Below are 25314 nucleotides of genomic sequence, written 5' to 3'. Positions count from 1 at the left end.
GTGCAATTTTACTAGTAATTCATTTATTTAGACTACACACACACATTTTAAGTCATGATTAATATCTTTCATACTTTTATATTAGCTCTTAATTCACTGCAGATTCAATCATTAAGCAGCAGCTATTCATTATAATACAGATTTCATTGGATTAACACTCAGAGTTAGATTTCTGACCTTTTTTTCCCAACAAGGGGATTCCGTGGCTATCAGATGACAAGTGAGCATTTATTATTTATATCATCACGCAGTTCTCGTTTCGTTATTCTAATTAGTTGATAAAGTGATGGCTAACCTTTGTAACACAGCTAAACACTGCAGGCCATCTGGACTGCAGGAGGACTTTCACAAAGCTGGAAAGACTCCAAAAGCAAATTGAGCGCCACACCGCCGGGGACCAAACAATATGCATAATCAGAGCGACTGTGTGATGCAGAAGAACAAGAGTGTGAACACCGATCACATGGGTTTTACACATTTTTACTAAAGCACGTCTACAAAAATCTGCTCATCTTCTAAGCCTGCCGTTTCAATGTTTCCAGCTACAATCAGGTCTGCTGTTGACTGTATGCATGCAAAGTTCATAAATACTTTCTCAAACAATATTTTCTCAATTTGTTCAATTCACTACATGAAACCACAGTTCCACCCAGGCCACATGACTTAATGTCACGAACTTGAGAGGTTTGAGTTATTGCTGTGCCAACATATTTGATTTTAGGCTCTGTATACATATGTTGATCTATTATTTTGATTTGATGTAAGAGTAAATATCCATTTAAGTTTAGCTGTGTACATCATACAAAGTGATCGAATTGCTTCAGAAGGCTACTGAAGTTGTTCGGATTACAATGCGCGTTCTTGCGTGTCTTCCTTCTCCTGTGGCTCCAGAATCAGCCGATGCCACAGATGATGGGAATGCAAACGGATAGCTTTCTACAGGTATTATAAACCTCCTTGGTGACATTGTGCGAAAACCACAAAAACAAATTCCACCTACCTTGGTTGTGTGGAAATAAATAAAGATTCGATGACGCTAATCTAATGCTCGCATTGTCACTCCGAGCAAGGAATCTTTCACCCCTTTACGCCTCCTCTTGTTGAAATGTGCGCAGATTACAAATAAATCTAAGAGCAATTCAAGCTCACAGGATAAATAACAGCTCCTTTGGCATCAAACACATTTGAGAGAATGTGTGAGAGAGAGATGTTGAGAAACGCTGTGGGCCACTCATTAATGAAGTGAAGCAGCTTTTGCCCATATCAAAACATCAATCTCCAAAGACCTCTCTGCTAAACAAACCTCCAAGTCAACAATCTGACAAGGAGTGTCAAAGCACAACATCTCTTTCGTCTAGTCGTTCCACTCAGCACAAATACAGTACATTTTCCCACAGTTGGAAATGCCAGATATACACGCAAAGCCTAAATGAAAAACATATTGATTTTGTTGTATTCGATAAAGGAAGCTGTGATTGTTTCAGCATGGGGGCAGAGCACTGCAGTTATGGCCATAACCGGCAAGCAGCAACATATTTTGCCCGAAATGCACTCGAAAACCGTGACACATATCATCATCTGTAAGTGGCCGAACTCTGCACCAATTATGGAGGCGGCAGTGTGGGGGAGCGCAGCTTTTGTCTGCTTATTTCTGCTCTTGTTTCCAGTTAACAAAAGAAAATGTCACACACTTTTAACCGGTCAATCTCAAGAGCCTTCCTTTATATGAACCCCCAATCTGACATATTTATACAATCACACCAAGGGCGAGCAGACTCCAGAAGACTCACTATAACAGATATCAGATTGAAGAGTCGCTGTAATACTACAACAGACAACTGCTTTGTCATAGAAGTGCTACACACAACCCTTTTTATGAGACTATTTCTATCAGGGTTGGGCAAAATTAAGAATTTAAGAATGGTTTATGATTATGTTTTGGAACTGAATTGGCCACAACAAACAAGATGCTGAATATGATTTGGAAGACAAGAAGAGGAATTTACTGAAAATTCAACACTCAACTCAGTCAGTCAGAGAGAAATGTCAGTACAACATTCTGAAAAAGTTCATAAAAGTTATTTAGTACAACATAATTATATCATTAATTTTGACAAATTATGCTTATTTATTCCCTGATATGTAGAATACACTTTTGTTCTGATTATACTTATTTCTCTAAACCCAGTTAATGAACTATTTTGAATAGTTTGAATTTTGAAATAAACTGCATCAAGTTTGAATTTTGAAATAAACTGCATCAAGAGATTGCCCAGCCAGCAGCCATATCACCCTGTAGCCCAAGACCGGTTGCCCACTGAAGCTAAGCAGGGCTGAGCCTGGTCAGTACCTGGACCTGGGAAATCCAGGTTACTGGTAGAGGTGTTAGTGAGGCCAGCAGGGGGCGCTCACCCTGTGGTCTGTGTGGGTCCTAACACCCCAGTGTAGTGACAGGGACACTATACTGTCAAAGAGCACCGTCCTTCGGATGAGACGTTAAACCGAGGTCTTGACTCTCTGTGGTCATTAAAAATCCCAGGATGTCCTTCGAAAAAGAGTAGGGGTGTAACCCCGGCATCCTGGCCAAAATATACCCAGTGGCCTCTGTCCATCATGGCCTCCTAATCATCCCCATATACTGATTGACTCCTCTCCTCTCCTCTCCACCAGTAAGCTGGTGTGTGGTGGGCGTTCTGGCGCAATATGGTTGCCGTCGCATCATCCAAGTGGATGCTGCACATTGGTGGTGTTTGAGGAGATTCCCCCCTTCCATGTAAAGCGCTTTGAGGTCTCAGAAAAAGCGCTATATAAATGTAACGAATTATTAAATTATTTTCAGGTAACTTTATAAAGAAATAATACAATACATGCTGCTATATTATAATTTATTCAATATAATAATATAAAATAAATAATATAACAAACATTTTTATAGTAACCTTCACATTTTTGTGATTGGTAAGATGTACAATGCTTTTGAAAGTCTCTTTCGCTCAAAGACATTTAACGTATTTGATACAGTAAAAACTAGAATTTTGTGAAATATCATACAATTAAAAAAAAATATTGTCACGTGATCCTGCAGAAATCATTCTAAGATACAGAAAGTTAAAATGACAACACATGAATCTAATTCAAATATAATGTTCGGCTTTCACAAATTTATGGTATAGTGTTCATGACTCAATAAATGAAAGCTAAGTTTTTTAAATATAATGACATATTTCAGCATAAACATATTTATTTAATATAACATACATTTCAATAGGTATCATTATCAGTTCTATAATATTTCAAATGAAAAGGAAGAACTCAGAGTTATTTTATATGGTCAGTCTCTTTGAAAAAATTACTGAAACTTACTTAATTTCAATATAAGTTCCAATGTTACTAATATTTATATGTATTGTTAGTTAGAAAAAAAGGAGAACAAAACACAAAGATGATTATTTGCATGAGCACCAGCTCAATGTGTTCAATTTAGACACAAAGCATTGCACCATGGCGCAGACAATAGGTAGAATTGTAAACAAATCTAATTATAGTTATTACACGCTGTAATTTGATAAAAATCAGTGTGCAGAGAAGTACAATGTCTTTGTGAGGGTTTAACAAGACTTTTATCGTATTTCCATATGCTGTGCAGTGCATATAATCTTGTAAAACAGAGCAGTCACAGCATACAAAAGCACGACAACATGGTTTCTAAAAGTCTACTTTTGAGCTGAAGACGTGTTTCATTTAGAAGCTATGGGAGAGGCAGAAATGCTTTATAGGGAGATTGGTTTCTAAGCACAGATTTACAGAGGTTGTTAAATTATGCAAGGCTGGTGAACACAGCCTCATCTCATCAGTAGAACAGTCTGCCTCAGCGCACATGATGACTACCATATGGTACCCAGCTCTGGAGGTGGGCAAGAAGAATGTTCTTTACACAGCGAATCTAGCATCGAGCCCTCCGCTGCGGGTAAAACAGACTTCAAACTGCAGTGGAGACAGCACCAGCCCTGAGGACGGCTGCATCTGTTGCATCTGATAGAAATATCACCATTTGCCATACTTAGTAATGAGGATCCTACACATAAATAGCCAAAGTGATAGTGATAGCCAGAAAAGAAAAGAAAAAATCAGACAGAAAATTACATGTCACTAGCAATTCAGAAACATGGACTATTTCACACAAATGAGTACAAGCGAGTTAACAGAGGTTCATACTGCCACTGCATTGTAATGAAGTATGTTACAGAAATGCTCTCGAATCTTGTTCATGCATCAGGAAAAAAAATGAAAAGAAAAAAATAAAGAAATGGCTGTCTAAAACCAAAGAAAGCTGTCTAACAGCTGCCTGACCTAACAGAGCATTTGAATTTAAAGATTCCCTTTAAGGGGTTCAAACAGGCTTCCAAGACCACATCACGTCTGATAATCTATAACAAATTCAAGAGACAACCAAGTGAATATTAAACCACTATACTACTTGTATTTTGATAGAAACAGAATCATATGTTGAAATAAACCTGACATTTATGAAAGACTTACACTTAATTCTTTGAGATATGAAAGCCCATTTAAATCATGACAACTCTCAGAATAGTTTAAGCATATTATTGAATATGGCAATGTTAATGTATTTGGTCTTGGCAGGCTAGACCTGCTGCTGCTTAGCAAGTCTTGCTACTGCTAATAGATACACAGACATGCTGATGTGAGCATGTAAGATATGTTCTACTGCATAAATAGACATACATAAATCCCGTAGCAGATCTAGGCAGGTGGAGCTGGGGGAGGTAGAGTGTCTCAGAGTGTTGCAGGACTAGCTTACAGAAAACAATGATCAAGACTATTTAAATGTTCAAGGAATATCATTGGTTGCAGGATCAGCAGAGGCTATCAGCTTGTGCCATGTGGTAATGATGTGATTTCTGAACTAATGTGATTGCAGATGACTGAACTATACATACACACACACATGACTGAACTATACACACACACACAGACACATACAGTACATATCCACATATATAGCACAAATCTGCAACTTTAAATTGAAAACTTTATAGACTAAAATAACTAGCTTCCGGCAGACGGCCTACACTAGTCGACTTACGGCAAAAGAGTAACGGATGATGTAGGAGTAGCGTAAGCTTTGACGCCTCTCGCGGTTCAAACAGGGCTGGGCAACAAACCCAAGCTCCTCTGACATTTCTATTTAAAAATTGTCGTTTTAGACTTCTAATTCGTGACTGGTGTTTTGTTTTGCTCTATCCTCTGCGCTTCCGCGTTCGTCATTGCGTTGTGCATCAGGTCAAGGGTTACTTTTTCGCACTTTGCATCCATCCATGGCCGTCTGCCGGAAGCTAGTTATTTTAGCCGATAAAGTTTTAAATATGGATATCTTTTTCTTACACAACCGCATCGCTTCGCTTCAGAAGGCCGTTATTAACCCCCTAGAGCCGTGTGGAGCACTTTTATAATGGATGGATGGATGCACTTTGATGGACTTCAAACAGAAACTACCATTCAGTGCTATTATAAAGCTCGGAAGAGCCAGGACAATATTTAATATAACTCAGATTGTATTCGTCTGAAAGAAAAATGTCATTTACACCTAGGATGGCTTGAGGGTGAGTACATCATGGGGTAATTTTAATTTCTGGGTGAACTATGCCTTTAACTGTTCCTAGAGACACCGTTGGAAGCATAGTTTGCAAGTTCAAAGTTAAAGGAACAGTGGTTACACTACCTAAACGTAGCAAAAAGAGGAAGCTATCAACGGCTGCAACCAGATTTCTGAGAAGGCAAGGCGGGTTCAGAAAAAACCTTGAGTGACTGCAAAAGACCTGCAGCAAGAATTGGTAGCAACAAGCGGTTTCAGCTTGCATAGTAAGGCGCATTTCCATGCCAGAACTCCAAGACGTACACCACTACTGACCCAAATGCACAAGAAAAGTTGGCTACAATTGGTTTAAAATCTTATAAATAAGCCACAGAAGTTTTGGGATTCTGTTCTGTGGAGCGATGAAACTAAACTTTTCGACCCTATGGATCTGCCGTATGTCTGGAGGAAGAAGAATGAAGCATATTCTGAAAAGAACCCTCTGTCTGCAGTGAAGCATGGTGGTGGCTCTGTGATGCTCTGGGGCTGCTTTGCATCCTCTGGCACTGGAAACCTGCAGCGTGTGGAAGGCAAGATGGATTTACTGAAGTATCAGGAAATCCTAGGAGAAAACGTCATGCCGTCAGTGAGGATGCTGAAGCTTGGGTGCCGTTGAACATTCCAACATGGACAACTATCCCAAGCATACCTCTAATTCAACCAAGGCTTGGTTGCAGAGTAAGTCCTGGAATATTCTACAGTGGCCATCACAGTCACCTGACTTGAACCCCATAGAAAATCTCTGGATTTGAAGAGATTGGAGTTGAAGAGATTTGAAGAAGGGAGTTGCAGCATCCAAACTCAAGAATATTACTGAACTGGAGGCAATGGACTAAGATTTCTCAGAAACGCTGCCAGAAGCTGGTATATCTGTGCAACAAACATGCATGCAGAACAAACGGGTGTTCTACTGAGTACTAAAGATGCTTGCCATGAAGGGATTTAATCATTTTGAGACTGCAGAAGGGGAAATTTGGGGAAACCACTTGAAACATTTGTTGTGTTGAGCTATTTCAATTACTTTTGTTTCAATTACTTTTGTTTTCATTTGTTCATTGCAAACAGCTGAAAGTATTGTTGCCAATAAACCTGATTTGCAATGGGGGTAGAATAATTTTACAACTGTGTATATACATACATATATATACATATATATATATATATATATATATATATATATAATTATTTTTGTGCTCCATGACATGAGAGTAAGTATATGTTGACATTCTTATAACACAATTTTTTAAGGTGGTCATGCAGAATCAGGAACATGTGGCCACACAGTTGAATTTTAAGATCAGTAGTAATACACAGCGAATGGATGACATCCCTCCACACATAACCTCCTCCCGTTCCCGTCACAGCGGCTGATCATCTGTACAGAAAGAGTAGGCGAGATAAGAATATCAATCTCATCTCTGTCGAGTGACTCACTGTGGGGAACGGTGTAAGAGGAAACATCTGGAGAAGGTCACGCATCATCCCATCTTCCATTGGCGCGGCTGACTGCAGACAATCACAGGGCAAAGATGCTCAGAATCATCAGCATTTATCGGCATAATGAGACAGAACGCTACATGTCCTTGTTTGACATGTAAGCTGTCCATTACTGAAATAAGCTCTCCTCCCAGCAAGGAAACAGGTAAAACTAAAGCGTTGGGTGCTCACTAAACGTCTGATGCATAAGGCACACAGAATTAGAAGCATTTCAGGAGTTTCAAAGTTGTCATCTGATTTATTAAATTCTTCAGGATTTCCGGGAGACGTGTGTGTGTGTGTGTCACATTCTTTAACGGTCCACCAGGAAACAAATTCATGATGGCAAACCCTCTCATGGAAGAAGAAGCAGTTGTGTTTACAACTATGACAACGAGCGCTTATCAGTATCAACTAAATGCCGGATGTGAAGTATGAAGTATATGAAGTTCATGGCATACATTCTTTAAAATACATCCATGAGTTTTACACACCGGTCTGTTATTAAAGGGACATCTACTTTATATTTGCACGCCCCTAAACATCATGCGGAAACAAAACAAACTGTGATTGGTTGCTTTACATGGGCATCTTGGGCAGTCCTTGGCCAATGAAAGCTGTTATGTAGTCCAGACCTTCTGCAGTCAGTCTGAATGTCTGGCTACGTGAGACTAGGTGCTCACTAACAGCTGTGAGAGACAGACAGTGAGCACTACAGCCCTACACTGGTGTTATCTCCATATAGGGCGAGTGTCTCAGACAGCCAATCAATAGATAAGTGGTGGAAAGACAGTTCTGGTCCTGAACACGGTCAGCTGTTTACTAGTCCGAGAGGGAGCTGGAACAATCTAGTGATTGTGACAGGCCTCTCAGAGCCTGTAATACCTGAAAGTCTAAATAATGAATGAATGCAGAGCGCTGCCCTGCTCTTTGACTCACGGCAGAAAGCCACACTGGGGAAAGTGAGGATTGCTTGTTAAAGGTAGAGGCCAGACAGCCAGAGACAGAGTATCAAAGACACATAACAAGCTAAAGCTCACAAGGAACGTGGCGTGTTAACAAAGTTTTCTTACCTAGTCCTGCTCCAAACAATTTACTTTAAAGAGAACATAACATCAAAGCCCAGACGTGGTCTGATCTGCAGCAAAATAATGCATTTGATGTCACAATAGTGAAATGTCAAGTAAAGTGTTGATAGCACACAAACCTGATTTTTTAGGAAAATGTTAGCCAGTCTTGAATTGCACTTTAAATGATTTGAGCACGCTGCTCCGATCCATAAACTCCACTAATAAGGTTTTCGATTTGTCCAGGACCAGTAATTTCAACAGAAAGACATTCACTCTGCTTTTCTTACATACCCTGTATAACTCTCTGGCCTAGGAAAGGAAAATCTCAGGTGCTAGGAGGTCTGGGGAAAAGTTCAGAAAAACATAAATGAAATAAAACAAATAAATAAACAAAAACAATATATAATGAATCTAATTCTAATAAAATGTTAAAATGTATAATGGTTTTGTCTTTATAATATCATGCACACAATGTGATCCCGACAGGGGTCCATGGCATCAATAAGTTTGTCCTATTTGTCCATGGCACCTAATTCATGTCCTAGACAGGGATCAGATTTAGGGATGCAAAACATTTCTGCCATCAGAAATGTCTAACCAAAAATCTCACTACTAGAGATGGACAATGAGCTGCTTGAGAATTTGAAAAGAAGATCTGATAATGGCATCATTTACAAGGATAACAATGAAATGAAAAATCAACACATGAAACAATACCAATTTAATTAGATTTAATGTAAATGCTGAGTGATGGATGGTATGAGTGCAAAAAAAAGGTAATGCATGCAGTGAAAAATAATCTCACTGAACAAATTTCTTTCAAAAGACACAAATTGACAATTTTGGTCAAACATTTTCCTTTTGGTGCATCACTATTCAGATAGAGATTTGTACTGCATCATCAAGGTCATGGGTTGTATTCCCAAGGAATGCATGAACTGATAAAATGCTATCTTGAATGCAGTGCCACTTTGGATAAAAGTCTCTGTTAAATGTATACAATTGTAAAGAAAATACATAGTCTCATCTAACGTTTCAGAATCTGAATAGATCCCATCAATAAATGTGCTCAGATATACCAAGATACCAAAATCTGCAATCAAAATTCAGAGATTTCAATATGAACTCCAACATTTCCCATCAAACCCTTCTGAGAACTCCATCGAGTCTTCTGAGCTATGAAAGGGCATCCTCAGAGGGATACAATTTTCCTCAAACTCAAACACACTCACATGAATCCACTGTGGCTTTGGTGGTGACTTTCTTACTACGCTTATAAAGAAATTTCCATCCCCACAACTTCACAGAGGGGGCCGCTTCAAATATGGCCAGCTGCAGAGCCTGTCTGCCAAGTCCACAGAGCGGCCGTTTGCAAAATGTCAACATTGAGAGTTCATCTCTCCAAAAGATTGGAGGGGGCATTAGCCAAGGCAAACTCTGCTTTTAGCGGAGGGGTATTCTGAGTCCCCTTAAACAGTGGGTCCATAAAAGTTGTTAGTAGGCACTTAACCATCTGTACACACAGCCGCAAAAGAATGCATTTGAATATTTTTCACGCACACTGCCTCATCTGCATATTGACCTCTAGAAACCAGTGTGTCCTCTACAGCCTATTCCAGCACACACAGCACATTTATAATATCATTTCCCTTTAAAGCACGACCCATCTGGGAACAAGCTGTCGCAAATGTACTCATAGATGAATGTACCTTCTCATGCTTTTCTGTCTTTTTTTGCAGATGTGGTGAAATCTAATTCAGAAGACTCAAACAATTGTCTTAATCATGCATAAAGCACACGACTAATGACCAAATAAGCATTTCCATCATCGAGATCAAGAATGAACAATATGTGACCCATATGCGTGCTTTGGCAAGACAAAGACCGAAATGAGTTGCAGAGTTGCACATGCTCAACAGCGTTTGACAGAACACTTGTACAAACTGTCCTAACTAGCTGACGGTAAAAGGAGGAGAGGAGAGGTCACGGAAAGACAGCCTGCGCTAATGGCCATGTTTTTCTGCAAAGAGAACAAATCTACAGCAATCAGGAAGAGTATTTTACACGGCCACTTGTTAGCATCTTTGTGCCGCCTCGATGCGAGAGAGGAACTATTTAAAGGACGAGGAGATAGTGTTTGTTCATACTTTAGCTTCGAGGCTGAAATACGTTTGGTAAACTGCACTTAATGAAGAGGCATGCATTAACCGGTGAAATGGTAATGAGTTGAATGTTAACCGTGCTGAAAATGCTAAATGTATCTCTAGGCGGCTTAGACATATTCCGTTGGGGATATTTCAGGCATTCAATAAAAACGGATGCGTTAAAGACCCTAAATGAAACAGTTTACATGAGCGATTATCTGAATCATGATGCCTGCGATCATAGACCCATAATGGTTCTCATTACTCGCTTCTCACTGACGATCAACCATATGGTGATGGAAGCCCAGAGAGACTAGTTTCCCTATTGGGACCGCACATCTCACCTGATTCTTCAGGTCTAGTTTGGGGCATGGCCGCCCACCATTGAACGGCTTCTCCCGAAGCCATTTGGACCTGATTTTCAGCCCGCTGCCGCAGGAGGCACTGCAGGCCGACCACGGCGACCAGTCGCTCAGCTTGCAGTCCAGAGGGCAGGGCATGTGGCAGACCTCTTCCGCCAGACCTGCGAAAGAGCATGTTGAGCAATCAGAGCGGCCGAGCCCCTGCCATTCACCATCCCACTAACAATGTTAGCGGAAGCACCTGGTGCCGATGCTGAGACCTCGTCTAATTTACACTGACAGTTCAGGGCACCCCACAGCTTCCTATTTGACTAATGAATGCTCGCCTTTCCAGCAGAGACAAATTACTTAGCTCTTTGCTGAGAGAGAGAGAAAGAAAGGAAAAGAAGACAGAAACAAGTAGACAAACCTGATTCGCTGCAGAGTTCTGGGCTAACCAAGTGGGCTTCATGGTCCAGACAGGCCACGGCACGATAACGCAATCCCTGACCACAGTCACGTGCCTCCCGGCGACCCCTCCAACCCTGGAGGGCTCCTTGCACTGGGGTCTCAGACAGGACACAAGATGACCAGTTACCATACGGCTGAGAAACAAACTCCTCGCACGGACAGGGCTCAGATTCTACCAGAGGGTACAAGTCTTCCTTCAGACAACGGTCCTGTTTCCGGCTCCGACCTGAAAATAGTGAGAAAATTGAGAGCCAGAAAGAAAGAAGAAAAAATAAAGAGGAAGCAATAAATAACAGACTAGTCATCGGAATTTTTGGTGCTATTCAGACTGCACTCTGGGAGCTCATGTGTGTAATGTACTTATCTGTCTATGAAAATTATTAAAACATTAATGATGTCTGGATAACTGGACCATTACTCATTCTGCTGTCAAATGTGGACTGCTAAGTGCCACTGCAAACATCCCCAGGGAACGATTAGAGAACTATTCTGAGTACACTGAAATTGAAACGCTCGGTGACAAGAGCAAGACAGAATAATTTCTTCAAGCAAACATGCCATTCTTTCAGCACACTTTATATGATGGATCAGGGGTGTCCAATCCTGCTCCTGGAGAGCCACTACTGAGCAGAGTTCAGCTCCAACCTTAAATAACACACCTGAAGAAACAAATCAAGGTCTTCAGGGTTAATAGAAACTTCCAGGCAGGTGTGTAGGAGCTGGGATGTTGCACTGTCTGCAGGATGTTGGGCCCTCTAAGATTGGTTACCCCTGTGATAGAGGATCAGTTCTGGAGTAACTGATGAATGGATTGTCAAGACCAGAATTCCATTTGGCATGGATATGGTTCTGAATGACATTTTATGAGTGTTCAAATTGTGTTTGTCTTAAAACCTTTATTTTAGGATTGCTTTTACTTTATTTGTTTCTCTATTGTTGTTTTTGGTTATCTGCCATATTTAGCAACAGTGTAATGTCTAGTGTTTAAACACTTGTTGTGTTTGTCTTTGTGTAAAGCTTTTGTGTAAAGCGTCTTGAGAAAATAACTTTTAAAGGAGCTATATAAAATGAATGTATTATTATTTATTATTATTGTGACTTTTAGGAGGGTACTAACCCTGCTCAGAATGTATTAAAAAAAGATTTAAGAGCAGCACACTTCCAAACCCACAAGACTTTTCTTTGTCTTCAGAAAAAAATAAGATATTTATAATGAAACTTGAGAGATTCCTGTCCAAGTCCATTCAAACACAAATTTGATGCTTCTAATTTTCAATGTACCGGTATGTTCTTATTCACATATAAACATTGATAAAGACACATTGATGCGGTTGTTTATCAAATACAGCAAATGGAAGCTTAGCCGTACTTGCTTGACTCGCACGAACAAACATTGGTTCTTGTGAATACTCCAAACGTGTTTGCATGACTATTTCAAATGGAGAGAGACAGAAATCTGCCAGGATTCATTGAAAATATCTTCATTTGGTTTCAAACATTAAGGAAATTCTCATGAGTTTGTAATAACATGAGGGTGCATAAATGATGCCAAATGTTTTTTGTTTTCTTTCGTCTTTTCTTTTTCTTCGGAAGTGTTAGACTTACCCGCTTGTGTGTTATTCATGTTTAGCACAAAAGTAACATAGTACATAACTCAAGGTTATGAACAGCAAAAAAAATAAAAAATCATATACATACAAAGATTATAATAAAATAAATAATAAATAAATGTGAAGACAAGGATGGGTGGTGTCAGTCTCATTCTTAACAACTTTCAAAACATAAGAACTGTTAGCTCATGAAGACCCCTATTTAGGACAGATCTGGGTCAAGTCCCAATTCCAACTCCTCCCCATCTACTCTTACCTTCCCGTCTACACTCTAAATCAAAATGTCCACAAAAAAGTGTGTGTTTAGAACTATCACTGATGAAAATTACAAACAAGTAAATTAAAAATTAAACATCTAAACAAGATAAACAACATTAAGAATCAATAATCCCACAATATGTTTAACAATTCATTGAAGAACATTTATTTATTTATGTTTGTTGTTGTTGTTGGGGTAGGGGGGTGGGTTCCCTTATGTATTGGGATGCCACAGCCAATATGAGAACCAATATCAACCAAAAGCAAAATCTCTTTCTCTCTCCTACACTCTTTATTTTTATTTGTACAAACATAGACCCGGAGTACTCCCATGTTCAGTGGACCATATACATCTAATTTATCTAATGAGGAGAGAAATGGATAGATTTCACATCATAAAGGCTTCTGTTTAAGTGGCTATTAGTTCCTCTTTGCACACTTCACTTCCTGGAACATTTCAAATTAGTCATGTCCATTAGACATGATGAATATTATTAGGTTATATAAATAAAAGGATCTGTCCATGAGGAGAGATGCTCCTTTCAGACATGCTGTCACTGACACTACAGATCTGCATTCAACAGTGTTCTCAAACCTGTCAAGTAAAATAAACTCAGCCTGTCAAACCTGTGGGCCGCACTGGACAATTATGCATAGTCAGGCTAAAGACCTGTGGAAAATGATGCTTTGATGTACTGGATTCAGAGGCTTTTGGTGTTTTGTTGTTTGAAGGATTCTGCTTTGTTGCATCAATGCGATCAGTGTGGTTTTGCTGACAGCTAAAGCTTTAAAGATAATGCTGATGAAAGATCATCATCAATCATGATGCAATACTCAGTGGATTCAGTCAATCTCTGGTCGAGTCAAAAGCCAAATGATAATGTCTCAGATAATTTATGATAAGATGGCTTTAGTCTTGTATTTCAAATTAGCTGCACAGAAGATCAACCAAGAAAACCAGGAATACTTGTTGCTGGGATTTAAATACACATGCAGAGTTTACAATATGCTTTTATACAACAGCTCAATAAATAAGAAGTTAATGGATTGGTTTAGTCATCTGGTGGACTTTTGAGCAGTGTTAAATTCATTGACGAATACTTTGTCATAATTTCCGTCTATGACACTGTTTCACTGGTGAAAATGAGACGATAACTAAATAAAAAACAGTTTTGAATGACAAAAACTAGGACCAAAATCTGACACATGTCTAAATGTGAAAAAGCGTGATGACGCGAAAGAGAGCTCAATTCAGTCCGGTTTTCTGTGCGCACACAGAAAGCCTCCTACTGAACAGACAAATATACACAAAATTGTCCAAATATCCGTTTTGGCAAGTATTGACAAACACAGTCGGTTGTCTTTAGTGAATGTAAACAACTGGGAGACTATCAGATGTGTATGAGTGTATTGAATCGTGCATTTGGCCTTAAAGTGAAAGTAGCCTAATAAATCCACTGCTGTCTGTCATTAAAGGTACAATCTGTAATTTTTTCGCAGCCAGAGGTCGCATTTTCAAAACAATAACACAGACTAAGCTTGATGAAGGAATGAGGGGAGATGTTGTTTTCACCATCCAGAGATGTATGGAATTCACGAATCAAATAAATGATGTATCAGCTAATAAATTTGTTTTTTGTATTACATGTACGTTTGATCACACTATTTTATGTTATCGTAGTGAATTAGCTGCAAGGAAAGGTGTAATGTAATGCTATATTAGCCTGTTACTAATATGAGACTATTTGTCAAATGATTTGGTGGGTTAATGCTGCACAGTTTTACACGTTTAAAACAATCTTACTAAAAGTAAATTTGAACAAACTGTAATATGGATCCACTGGAGGCAAGTTTTAAGAGAACCCAAGTGCAGCTTTAATTAAACAAAACATAACAATAAACATGGCGTGGCATGAAAATATGACATGGACAAAGCCTTACTAACAGTGGTTTACAGGAAACAATACTTGACCAAGACACAGGGAAACACGAGGGCTTAAATACATACAAGACTAACGACCAGACAAGGGACACCTGTGAACAATGATCAAACAATCAGACAATAAACTCATGACAAGACACATGGCAGGATCACATGACTACAAGGGATCACATGACAGACAAGGAAGCAGACATGACGTGAACAAAACCGTGACACAAACCCACAGTATTTGCAAGTAATGGCTAAATATTTTTGTGCAGCACATACTGTATTTAAAGGGGCAGTTCACCCAAAAATTAGAAAATTACGTCATTGATATGTGACAATGACAAGGGACGAGCCATTATTGGATTTACAAATCCAAATAATGTACTTAAGTACACAAATGCATGAAATATATCACTGTGCAAGTGGTTTTTGAATATTTTATAAAAAAATCTTACATATTGTACCTTTAATGTTAATCAAACAACAAAAGAAAAAGAGAAAATAATAATAATACACTTTATTTTATAAAGCACATTTAAAAGCAACTTAAAATTATACAAGTAAAGATGATAAAAGTAACAACCAAAAAACATCAACTAGTAAATGCAAGGTTTAAAAAAATATATGTCTTGAGTTGAACTTTAAAAATGTCATATTCAAGAGCTTCAAGAGGCAGTTAAAGAGGCAGGAGCATAAGAAGAGAAAGCCCTGTCACCCATAGTTCTTAAGCGTGTTTGAGGAACAATTTTGTACATATTAGAGCTTGTTTAGTGTGGATTTAGAAACTCTGGCTAAACGGTATTACAGTAATCTATCCGAGAGATAAAGGAATATATCAGGTTTTCTGCTACAGGAAAATTTTACATAGGACACAATCTTGCAATGTTTCTGAGATGGATTTTTTTTTTTTTTTTTTTATAATACTCTGAACAAAAGAATCAAATGAAAGATTAGCATTGAAAATAACTCAGAAGTTCCTCATTTTACTTTTGGTTTCCATTAAAAGTTAAAAGACAAAGAGAAACAGCTTTGGAAATTTGACAACGGAAACCAATTATTACTCTAATCATTACTCATCAAATTATTACTCATCCATGTTTTTATTTCAGTAATACAGTCGTCAGGGCGTTTATCTGGTTTTGAATGTATATAAATCTGCGTATCTTCAGCATAAAAATGATAATGGAGGCCGAGCAATCTCACGAGATGACCAAGTGGTGAAAGATAAATATTAAAAAGTAAAGGGCCCAAGACTGACCCCTGAGGAACACCAGTGAAAACAGAGCTAATCTCAGACCTATGGCCACCCATAGAAATGAACTGGGAATGGTCAGTAAAATGGGATCTAAACCACTTCAAAACTGTCCCGGACACACCATACACTCTTTCAAGATATGTGAGTAATAGATTGATCAACATTATCAAAAGCAGTGCTTAGATCAAGAAGGATGAGAATGGATGTTGCACCAGAGTCAGAAGCCATCAACAAATCATTGGTGACTTTAACCAAAGCCGTCTCAGTACGGTGAAATTTACAAAAACCCAACTGAAGGGGTTCAAAAAGATAATTAGTCATGAGATGGTTACACAAATGAGAGGCAACAATATGCTCAAGTATTTTTGCCAGAAACTGAAGATTTGAGATAGGATGATAATTATTAAAATCATTCTCTTTTTTTTGGTACAGGAGTTACAGCAGCAATCCTATAATGCTGCTGGAACAATCACAGTCTGCAAAGAGTCATTTATAAAACAGCAGGGCACAAAACATTGAAGCTAGATTTAAATAAGCAATGTGGGAATAGGATCAAGCAAGCAAGTGGTTTCATGCTCAAAATCAATCAATGTTCTAGACGGAATAACTTTAATATGGATTAATCTATATTTAATTTATATAAATAAATATGTATGCTTGAAAGAATGAAGAACGTTGTATGCAAATTGTTATAAAGAATGCATAAATAATTACCGGTAATTGAAAAGACCATGTTCTTGTTTCTTTATGAGAAGAGGTTTTATTTAACTTCAAGATAAATAAAGACATGTTATATGTCACAGCAGTTAAATCTGTGTCTGTATAGCATGTTCAAACCTTAATATCATTCATATTAACAGATTAATAGATGTTTTCTCCGGGAGTATATAACGAGTTTGGAAATCGTAGAGAAATGCTTAATTTATGCATTGTCAGCTGTGGATACACCCTTTAATAATGAGCATAATTACATTTACATTTTAGAAACAACATTGACAACAAAAATACTTCCAAGTGCAACCAATACAGAATCGTCTCTGAGCAACACAAAATTAATGAATACCTGAATAAATCTGCGTTTATAAATTAATTGGTTGAACAGGCACTTGTTTTGTTTCTAAATAAATCAGTGTGGTTTAAACAAATCTGTTGAGTGAATGATTATTTGACTCTCTCATAAAGACTCTATCCATGTCTCACAGCAGGCCTCTATATACAGTATACAGGGAGGGAGAGAGAGAAATGGACACAGTCATTGAGGTAGAAAGAAACTCACACTCTCACTGGTGTCCAGAAGCTTCCTGACGAGTGTTTGCCAGCCTCCATCTGTTTTGGGTGTTCAGAGGCGGTCAGTGATAGAAAACAGCTCTAACAGTGTGAAATCTCTGTCAGTACACTGCAGCCTCACTGACAATCTGCTTTCTGCTTTCACTGCGTGTGTGAGTGTGTGCATATGCATATAAAACACACACACACACACACACACACTTTCCACAGCAACGATTCATTATTGATGACACCCCTAGAAACCAACACCTGCTGTATTCATTCAATTAAGCAAGATGCACAATCATCCTTAGCTTGCAGTTTTCAGCCTTCATTTCTGTCATTTTTTTTGTGATGCTCTTGGATTTCTAGGTTGAAACCTGACATTTTAGCATGTGATCGCCTTTGATCTGGGATTTCCTAAAAGTTTGAGTGAAGAAAGCCTTTGAAGGTTTATCTGATGCAGTGAACATGTCACACTGTGAGATGTGCAGGATCGTAATGAGAGCCAATCATGATTTTTATGGGAACAAACTAACTAAAGCAAAAAGCGCTGCAATAATTCCCTAACAGACAGCTCTAAATCTGCCCGTAGAGCAGTTCACAGCAGGTCTCTGATGATAGACAGGCCTGTCAAAACACTTATGCATGTGCAGTAAAGCAAAAGAAAAGAAGAAGAGGACAGTTAATGAAATAATGAATATGAACTCTCTTCAATGTTCCCGACTGGAGCTCTGAACACTTAAAGTTCACTTTAAATGGCTTCTTTTTCCAAGGCCATTTTCCCAGCTCTAGCTGATTATGCTCAGCTAAGGAATATACTAAAGCTAACTTGTCTGTCAGCTTACTTCCTTTGTTAAAGTGATAGTCCTCAAGTGATACTACAATAATGACACTCTAGAAGCCATTGTACATCTTGGCACTAGCGCTCTAAGGATTTTACAAAAATGCCACTAATTTGTACCCACACTTGTCAGGATATAAACAAGCTTATCGAATCACACGCTCGCTACGGTAAAGGATTTATTCACTGTTGCAGTATTTGTTCTGTGTTGTGACTTTTCCATTCCAAACACTAAACAAACACCCTGCTAACTGTAAGAAATGAACACAATTAACCTTGTTCTTATATCTCTTGAGGTAACAACTGCCTGATAGAACATGCCAGAGCACATCAACACATGCTTCATTGAAGTATCGCTCACCACTATTACAGAGAACTGAATCTGCCAATATTAAAAGTAAATAAAAAATGTTCAAGTGTAATATACAAGAAACTAGTTATCATAGTATATGCTTTCACTAGTTATGATAATTTTATTTATATTACATTTATACTTGTATACAGTACATCTATAAAAATGTATGTATGTACAGTATGTATATGTATACAGTACATCTATAAAAATGTATGTATGTATGTATGTATATGTATATGTATACAGTACATCTATAAAAATGTATGTATGTATGTATATGTATATGTATATATATATATATATATATATATATATATATATATATATATATAAATATAAACAGGGTGTTTCCTAGAATGCATTTTATAGGAATGGGAATAGTCATTTGTTTTTTTATTAACATTTTACCAGATTTAGCACTACACTTTTGTTGAACACTTGAACACTTTTGTTCATGTTTATTTTTTGTCCACTAAATTATGTATTTCACTAAATGTTTAGATTTTATCAAATTACACCAATTGTAAAATTGTGCACCACAGAAGTACTTTGCTGCAGAATTATCCACTCACTTAGTTCATAAAAGATTGTTTATCAGTTCCACACAAAGAGGTTTAGATATTCTACAACGATCAAGAAAAAACAGCACTGGTATCGGATTGATAACTGTATCGGCCGATACTCAGAATTTGGAATATCGTATTGGTTATGAAAAATCAGTGCATCACTAAATTTCATCAAGACTAACATTTTTACATATTTTATTTGACTCAATTTGCTTTAAGTTACTACCCTGGAAATCCAGAGTTCTCGCGAGAGCACAAATTGAATTTGCTCAGCGAGTAGCTCTGGTGTCGAGTAATAATGCTCATTAAATATGCCCCTCTATCTGAGCTGCACCAATCACATCGGGTTATCTGATATAGGCGGGCCAGAGGCGAGCTAAACAGATGACGACAGCGCTGTGACGTTGAAGTCATTATTAAATATTGCAAGATGGCTATGGATGATCATCAATTGTTTGAAACGGCTTTGGGCGCTACAATGAAAGATTTAGACTTGCCCTTTTCTCTAAAAGAGGAACAGAAGACGGCACTCGAATCGTTCCTTTGCAAGAAGGAAGTTTTTGCTGTTTTGCTGACCGGATACAGTAAAAGTATAATCTACCAGTTAGCTACGCTCAAGTTCGAACCCGAAGACAGACAGAGAGGCGGGGAACAGAGTAGAAGTGACGTGATAATTTGGAAGTTGCAAAAGAAAGAACGCCGTGGATCAGGACGTGAGGTGAATTAACAGACTACAATAGCCTGAACTTAAGTTGAACCCAACTTTTCAAATGTAATCAACATTTTCCTAAGTACTAGATGTGTTGGGCTATTTAATAATATTATGCTGAAATGAACGAAATTACTCAGAAAAAAAAGATTAGTTCATTGAACTATTTGGAGGTGGCATAATATATACTGGATATTCACAAAGTTTGTGAATCACCCTGAGAAGTTGTCTGAATGTATCTCACCTGTTACGGTACGTTTGCGGGTATGTCGGCTCCCACATCCAGAGCATTCAGAGACTTTAGACCAAGAACTGAAGGTGCAGTCATCCCTGCAGGGCACCCAGCAGCTCCTGAAGCGTGACGGCATCGGCCCGGCCCACCGGAGACACTCTGACACGGCTGCCATCTCATCATACTCATCCACACAGCTCACTCCTGAGAGGGCACACAATCAAACACAGTTTTAATACAACAGGCATTTATGCCACTTGTGATAAAAATGTGATAAATATTGCTTATGGACAGAAAATATGTGACATGACAGTTCTTCAGACATTAACGTGGAAGCGATTTCATGGAAATGTATTTGCAGCCGGACTGCACGTGGTAAAAGCCATTAACTTTTCCCCATAACTCTTTCGTCTCCAGCGCTGATTTCAGATCCTCTCGCATGAAAATTGTCCTCCTCTGCATCACCGCCACTGAGGGACGATAAATGATATGCTTGGCAAATGTGAAGCCGCCTGTTACCTTTTCAGCACACTGCATCCATTCCACCCACAAGGTGAAGTATTCCTCGCAGACAGCAAAGATTGTGCCGAGGACTTTTCCCTCACTGACTTAAATTTGCCACTCTGCCTTACATGATGACATGTTTTTGACACAGTCCTCTGCAGTATGGCTCTGTACACTCAGCACAGCAGAGGCTTTTTCAAGGGAGCACAGTTAACACACAGCTATAACAATGACAGTTGAAGGGAACTTTTCAAACTGTATAGCAGAGCTTTTAATTGGTTCACATTGTTTACACAATATTATTAAAGAACAACTAAAAACACAATAACTGTTCCAACCAATCAAGACATCAGACAATTTAGTATAGAACAAATTTGGATTTTACCATGGTAAATAAACACATTGCAACAAATGCCCTTTCATTGTTTATTGCTTTTATATAACAGTGGCAGTAATAAACTAATGGTATAATTATTATAGTTAATTAGCTTAACTGTAGCCTTGCCAACATTTCTGAAAGGGAATCTAATGAGCGCCAAGTATTTGATGGAAAATTAAGTAAACACATTGACACTGTGAAACATTATTACAATTTAAGGTAACTGAACGCTATTTAAAAATATTTAAATATATAAAATGTAGTGTATTGCTGTGATGCTAAAGCTTCATTTTCAACATCATTCCTCCAGTCTTCAGTGTCACATGATCCTTCAGAAATCATTCAAATGTGCTGATTTGCTGGTCAAGAAACATTTATTATTATTATCAATGTTGAAAGCAGTTGTGCTGTTTAACTTTTTGTGTGTGTGGAAACCATGATAATTTTGAATATGAATAATAAAAATAAAAAAACAGCATTTATTTAATCATTATAAACGTACTTTCACTTTTTACCAATTTAATGCATCCTTGCTGAATAACTGTGTGATAAAGTCACATTATTTGCCACCGTTGGGTAGCAGCACTGATACACACACATAAGCACATGTACATACTGACCTCATTCATCCATCTCTATCCTCCCTGCCTTTGCAGCTATCATAGGAACGGGTGCACACGCGATTATGATAGCACATGATCATTCATCCATTTCTTCACTCTCTCTGCAATATTAATTTCCCGGTCACTTCATACACTTATAGTGCACTGTCTTGTCATTTCGTCCCTGTGTTGTTTGTCTGTGTGGGCGTAGTCAGTCTTCCCGCGGGAAAGTTGGGCCGGCCAAACCGAACGATCGAGCGACGATCGCTTATGACGTCACGGCCGGGTCGCGTCGGCGCATCGAAACCGGAAGCTGACGAAACCATTGTCTAGTGTGAATATGTGTTAGTGTGTGCATTTTAAATGCAAGAATTATGTGTTAGATTTATTATGTGTGAATGGATTATGTGTTTATTATTATTATTATATATATATAATATATATATAAGGAATTAATTATTATGGATGATCAAATAGCTTACATATTTGTATGTTTATAAATGTTATATCTCCCTTTAATTGGTCTGGCCCAGAAAGGGGCGGGGTTTGGCCTATTTAAGCCAAAGCCAAACCTGAAGTCAGCACTTGTTAACCAAGTCGGAGCGAGAGTGCAACTGCGGTGCCTCAAGCAAACGTCAGTATACTGTGGATACCTGTTTTGCCTTGTTGGAGTATTTTCTGGTTTTATTTTTCCCTTTTGTTGTTTATTTGGTACTTTGGGTTTTTGTGTGTGTCATTTAATGGACACTTGTATATATTTCACTATGGACTATCTTTCCTATTGGCACTGTAAATAAACTCCACCTTGCACGAAGTGCTTCTGTGAGTGCGCCATCATTTTTTTTACATCCTCACGGACTCAGTTACCCCCCCCTCTTCATCACATTTGGTGGCAGCGGTGAGATGGCGACTCGCAAGACAGCGCCGAGAGGTAGGAAATCCAGGACGGGTTTACGATCCAAAGTGAAGGCAGCGCCAGAGGAGGAGGATACCTGGAACTCTGGTGAGACTACGGAGGATGAAGAGGGAGCCACGAGTCTTCCCAGAGTCTCACCAAAGCCCAGTCCACAACCAACCAAGTCAATCACTCCTGACGCTACAGCTGGCGAGGGTATGGTTTCCCTGATGCGCAGATTTCTCGACACTCAAGAGCAGAGAGAGGACCGATATTTGCGGGAGCTCCGGGGTCTTGGTGAGTCCATCTTGCAGTCGATTCGTCCGGCTGAGACCTCACTTGATGCGGAGAGCATACGAATGGAGCTACCAACGCCGGCACGGAAAGTATCCACAAGACACAGACCAGCCTACTTGCAAGACTCCCCGAATAGTGCAGGACAGAGAGAGCCAAGGCAGTGGGCTGATCCGAAGATGCCGAGCTTCCAGGAGGGGGAAGACATCGAGAATTATCTTCGGCGGTTCGAGCGTCTGGCCAGGACCTGGAGGTGGCCTGAGGAGGAGTGGAGCTACCGTTTGGTTCCGTTGCTGACAGGGAGAGCATTGGAAGCATACCTGGCAATGGACGAGGAACAGGCTGAGGTCTACACTGAGCTGAGGGAAGCACTGCTGGAGAAGTTCAATATATCTCCAGAGACCTACCGCCAGCGCTTCCGATCGTCTACAGTCCCAGCTGCAGAGTCGGCAACAGAGACTTACCACCGGCTAAAGAATCTGTACAGGCGGTGGGTGCGACCGGAGGAGCACTCTAAAGAGGAGATTGGAGAGGCCATCATCCTGGAGCAGCTTCTTCGGGTGATACCCTATGACGCACGCACCTGGGTGAGAGAGCACGAGCCGGGGTCAGGACTGGCGGCAGCAAGGTTGGCTCAGCAGTACCTGAATGCTCATCGCGGTGGTCTTCGTACTCAAACACTCAAAGGTACTGTACGGGGTGTTTCACATAACACTGGGTCTGAAAGGGGTCGTGTGGAACCAGCTGACCATACACAAGGTCCAAAGTCCACGTCCAAAGACTGGCTTTGCTTTTACTGCCAGCAGCCAGGCCACAAAGCAGCAGTGTGTCCTGCGCGCAAAGCGAAGCTTACAGGGTTTTGTTATGTGCCTAGAGAAGGGGACTGTGATTTTGACTCTGTGGGGGAGGGTCAGAATGTATATGATGTGACTGCTAATGGACATGCAGTAAAAGCACTCTTGGACACTGGAAGTTCTTTGTCAATGTTGAGATCATGCTTTGTAAACAATGTAAATTATGTAAACACTACCTCTGTTCAATGCGTACATGGGGATGTAAAGCAGTATCCCCGAGCTGAGGTAATGGTAGAGGTACAGGAACAAATGTACTTACTTAATGTTGCCATAGTGGACAATTTACCAGCAGAAATGATTCTAGGAAGAGACTTGCCAGTGTTATATGAACTCTTGCAACCCACCATCAAGGACTCTGAACATTCTTTTTCCACTGCCACTGTTAATTTGTCATGTCCTGCTCTTACTCGAGCTCAAACCAGGGCAGGTCTGCAGCCACTGCCAGACTTGGATGGTAGTCTGTTGCAGGGCGGGACTAAAGGCCCTAAAAAGTCACGGCGCCAAAGGCGGCTTGCAAAGTACCTGGGTACCCCAGTCCCTGAAGCCTCGGGGGAGGGCCTAGAAGTTAAGGGCTGGAAGGTCCCAGAGAACATAGCACTCCTCCAAAGGGAAGATGAAACTTTAAAACCCTTATTTGTCAAAGCTGAGAGTGGAAAGAATTTAAACCTATGCAAAGAAGAGTATGTAGTGGTGAATGGTGTGCTGTATGTGCGAACGAATGATATGACTCGTCTGATTGTACCATTTTGTTGTCGTCATCTTGTTCTGCACCTAGCACACACTGTTCCATGGGCTGGCCACCTGGGCCAACAGAAAACATATGCACGCATTAGCTCACGCTTTTACTGGCCCACACTATACACTGATGTACAAACGCACTGCAACACATGTGATATCTGCCAAAAGACGAGTGCTGTGTCCCAGCGGGGCAGAGCACCCCTGCAACCCCTTCCTGTCATCTCTGCACCTTTTAGGCGGATCGCCATGGACATTGTGGGACCGTTGGAGAAGAGCAGTGCTGGACATCGCTACATCCTGGTAATCAATGACTACGCCACAAGGTATCCTGAGGCCTTCCCACTCCGTTCTATCACCACAACCAAGATTATCCATGCCCTGGTTCAACTCTTCTCCAGAGTCGGCATACCTGAGGAGATCCTAACAGACCAGGGTACGAACTTTACATCTCGACTGATGGGGCAGTTGAACAAGCAGTTGGGCATAAAAGCCATCCGAACAACTCCCTACCACCCTCAGACGGACGGTCTGGTGGAGAGGTTCAACCAAACCCTCAAGAACATGTTGCGGAAGTTCGTAGCAGACACAGGACGAGACTGGGACAAGTGGCTACCGTTTGTTCTCTTTGCCTACCGAGAGGTACCCCAAGCATCAACGGGATTCTCACCGTTTGAGCTCCTCTACGGATGGCAGGTACAAGGACCCCTGGACCTGCTTAAGAAAGGCTGGGAGGAGGAACCTGCATCCAAGACAGAGGAGAAAGGCGGCATCGTGCAGTATGTGCTAGAGATGCGAGATCGCCTGGAGCAATACAGAGAACAAGCTAAAGAGAACCTACAGGAAAAACAACGAGCACAGAAAAGAT

The 25314-nt window shown here is 39.8% G+C and overlaps 1 protein-coding gene across 12 annotated transcripts in view; it reads right to left on the bottom strand.

The window, feature by feature from the left end:
* thsd7ba (thrombospondin, type I, domain containing 7Ba) overlaps positions 1–25314 on the bottom strand; it is a 305630-nt gene that overhangs the window by 38065 nt on the left and 242251 nt on the right. For all 12 annotated transcript variants that reach the window (XR_013798191.1, XR_013798192.1, XR_013798193.1 and 9 more), the window contains 3 exons: positions 20196–20387; positions 11118–11384; positions 10691–10869 (listed from right to left, as the gene is read on the bottom strand). Coding sequence is in view for 8 of the 12 variants with exons in the window: in XM_079617501.1 (XP_079473627.1) it covers positions 10691–10869; positions 11118–11384; positions 20196–20387 (638 nt within the window). In the remaining 4 variants the exon portion in view is untranslated. The remainder of the gene's footprint in view (positions 1–10690; positions 10870–11117; positions 11385–20195; positions 20388–25314) is intronic.

Source organism: Phoxinus phoxinus, assembly GCF_949152265.1.
Source record: "Phoxinus phoxinus genome assembly, chromosome: 7".
Classification (NCBI taxonomy): Eukaryota; Metazoa; Chordata; class Actinopteri; order Cypriniformes; family Leuciscidae; genus Phoxinus; species Phoxinus phoxinus.
This window is presented reverse-complemented; position numbering and strand designations above follow the sequence as displayed.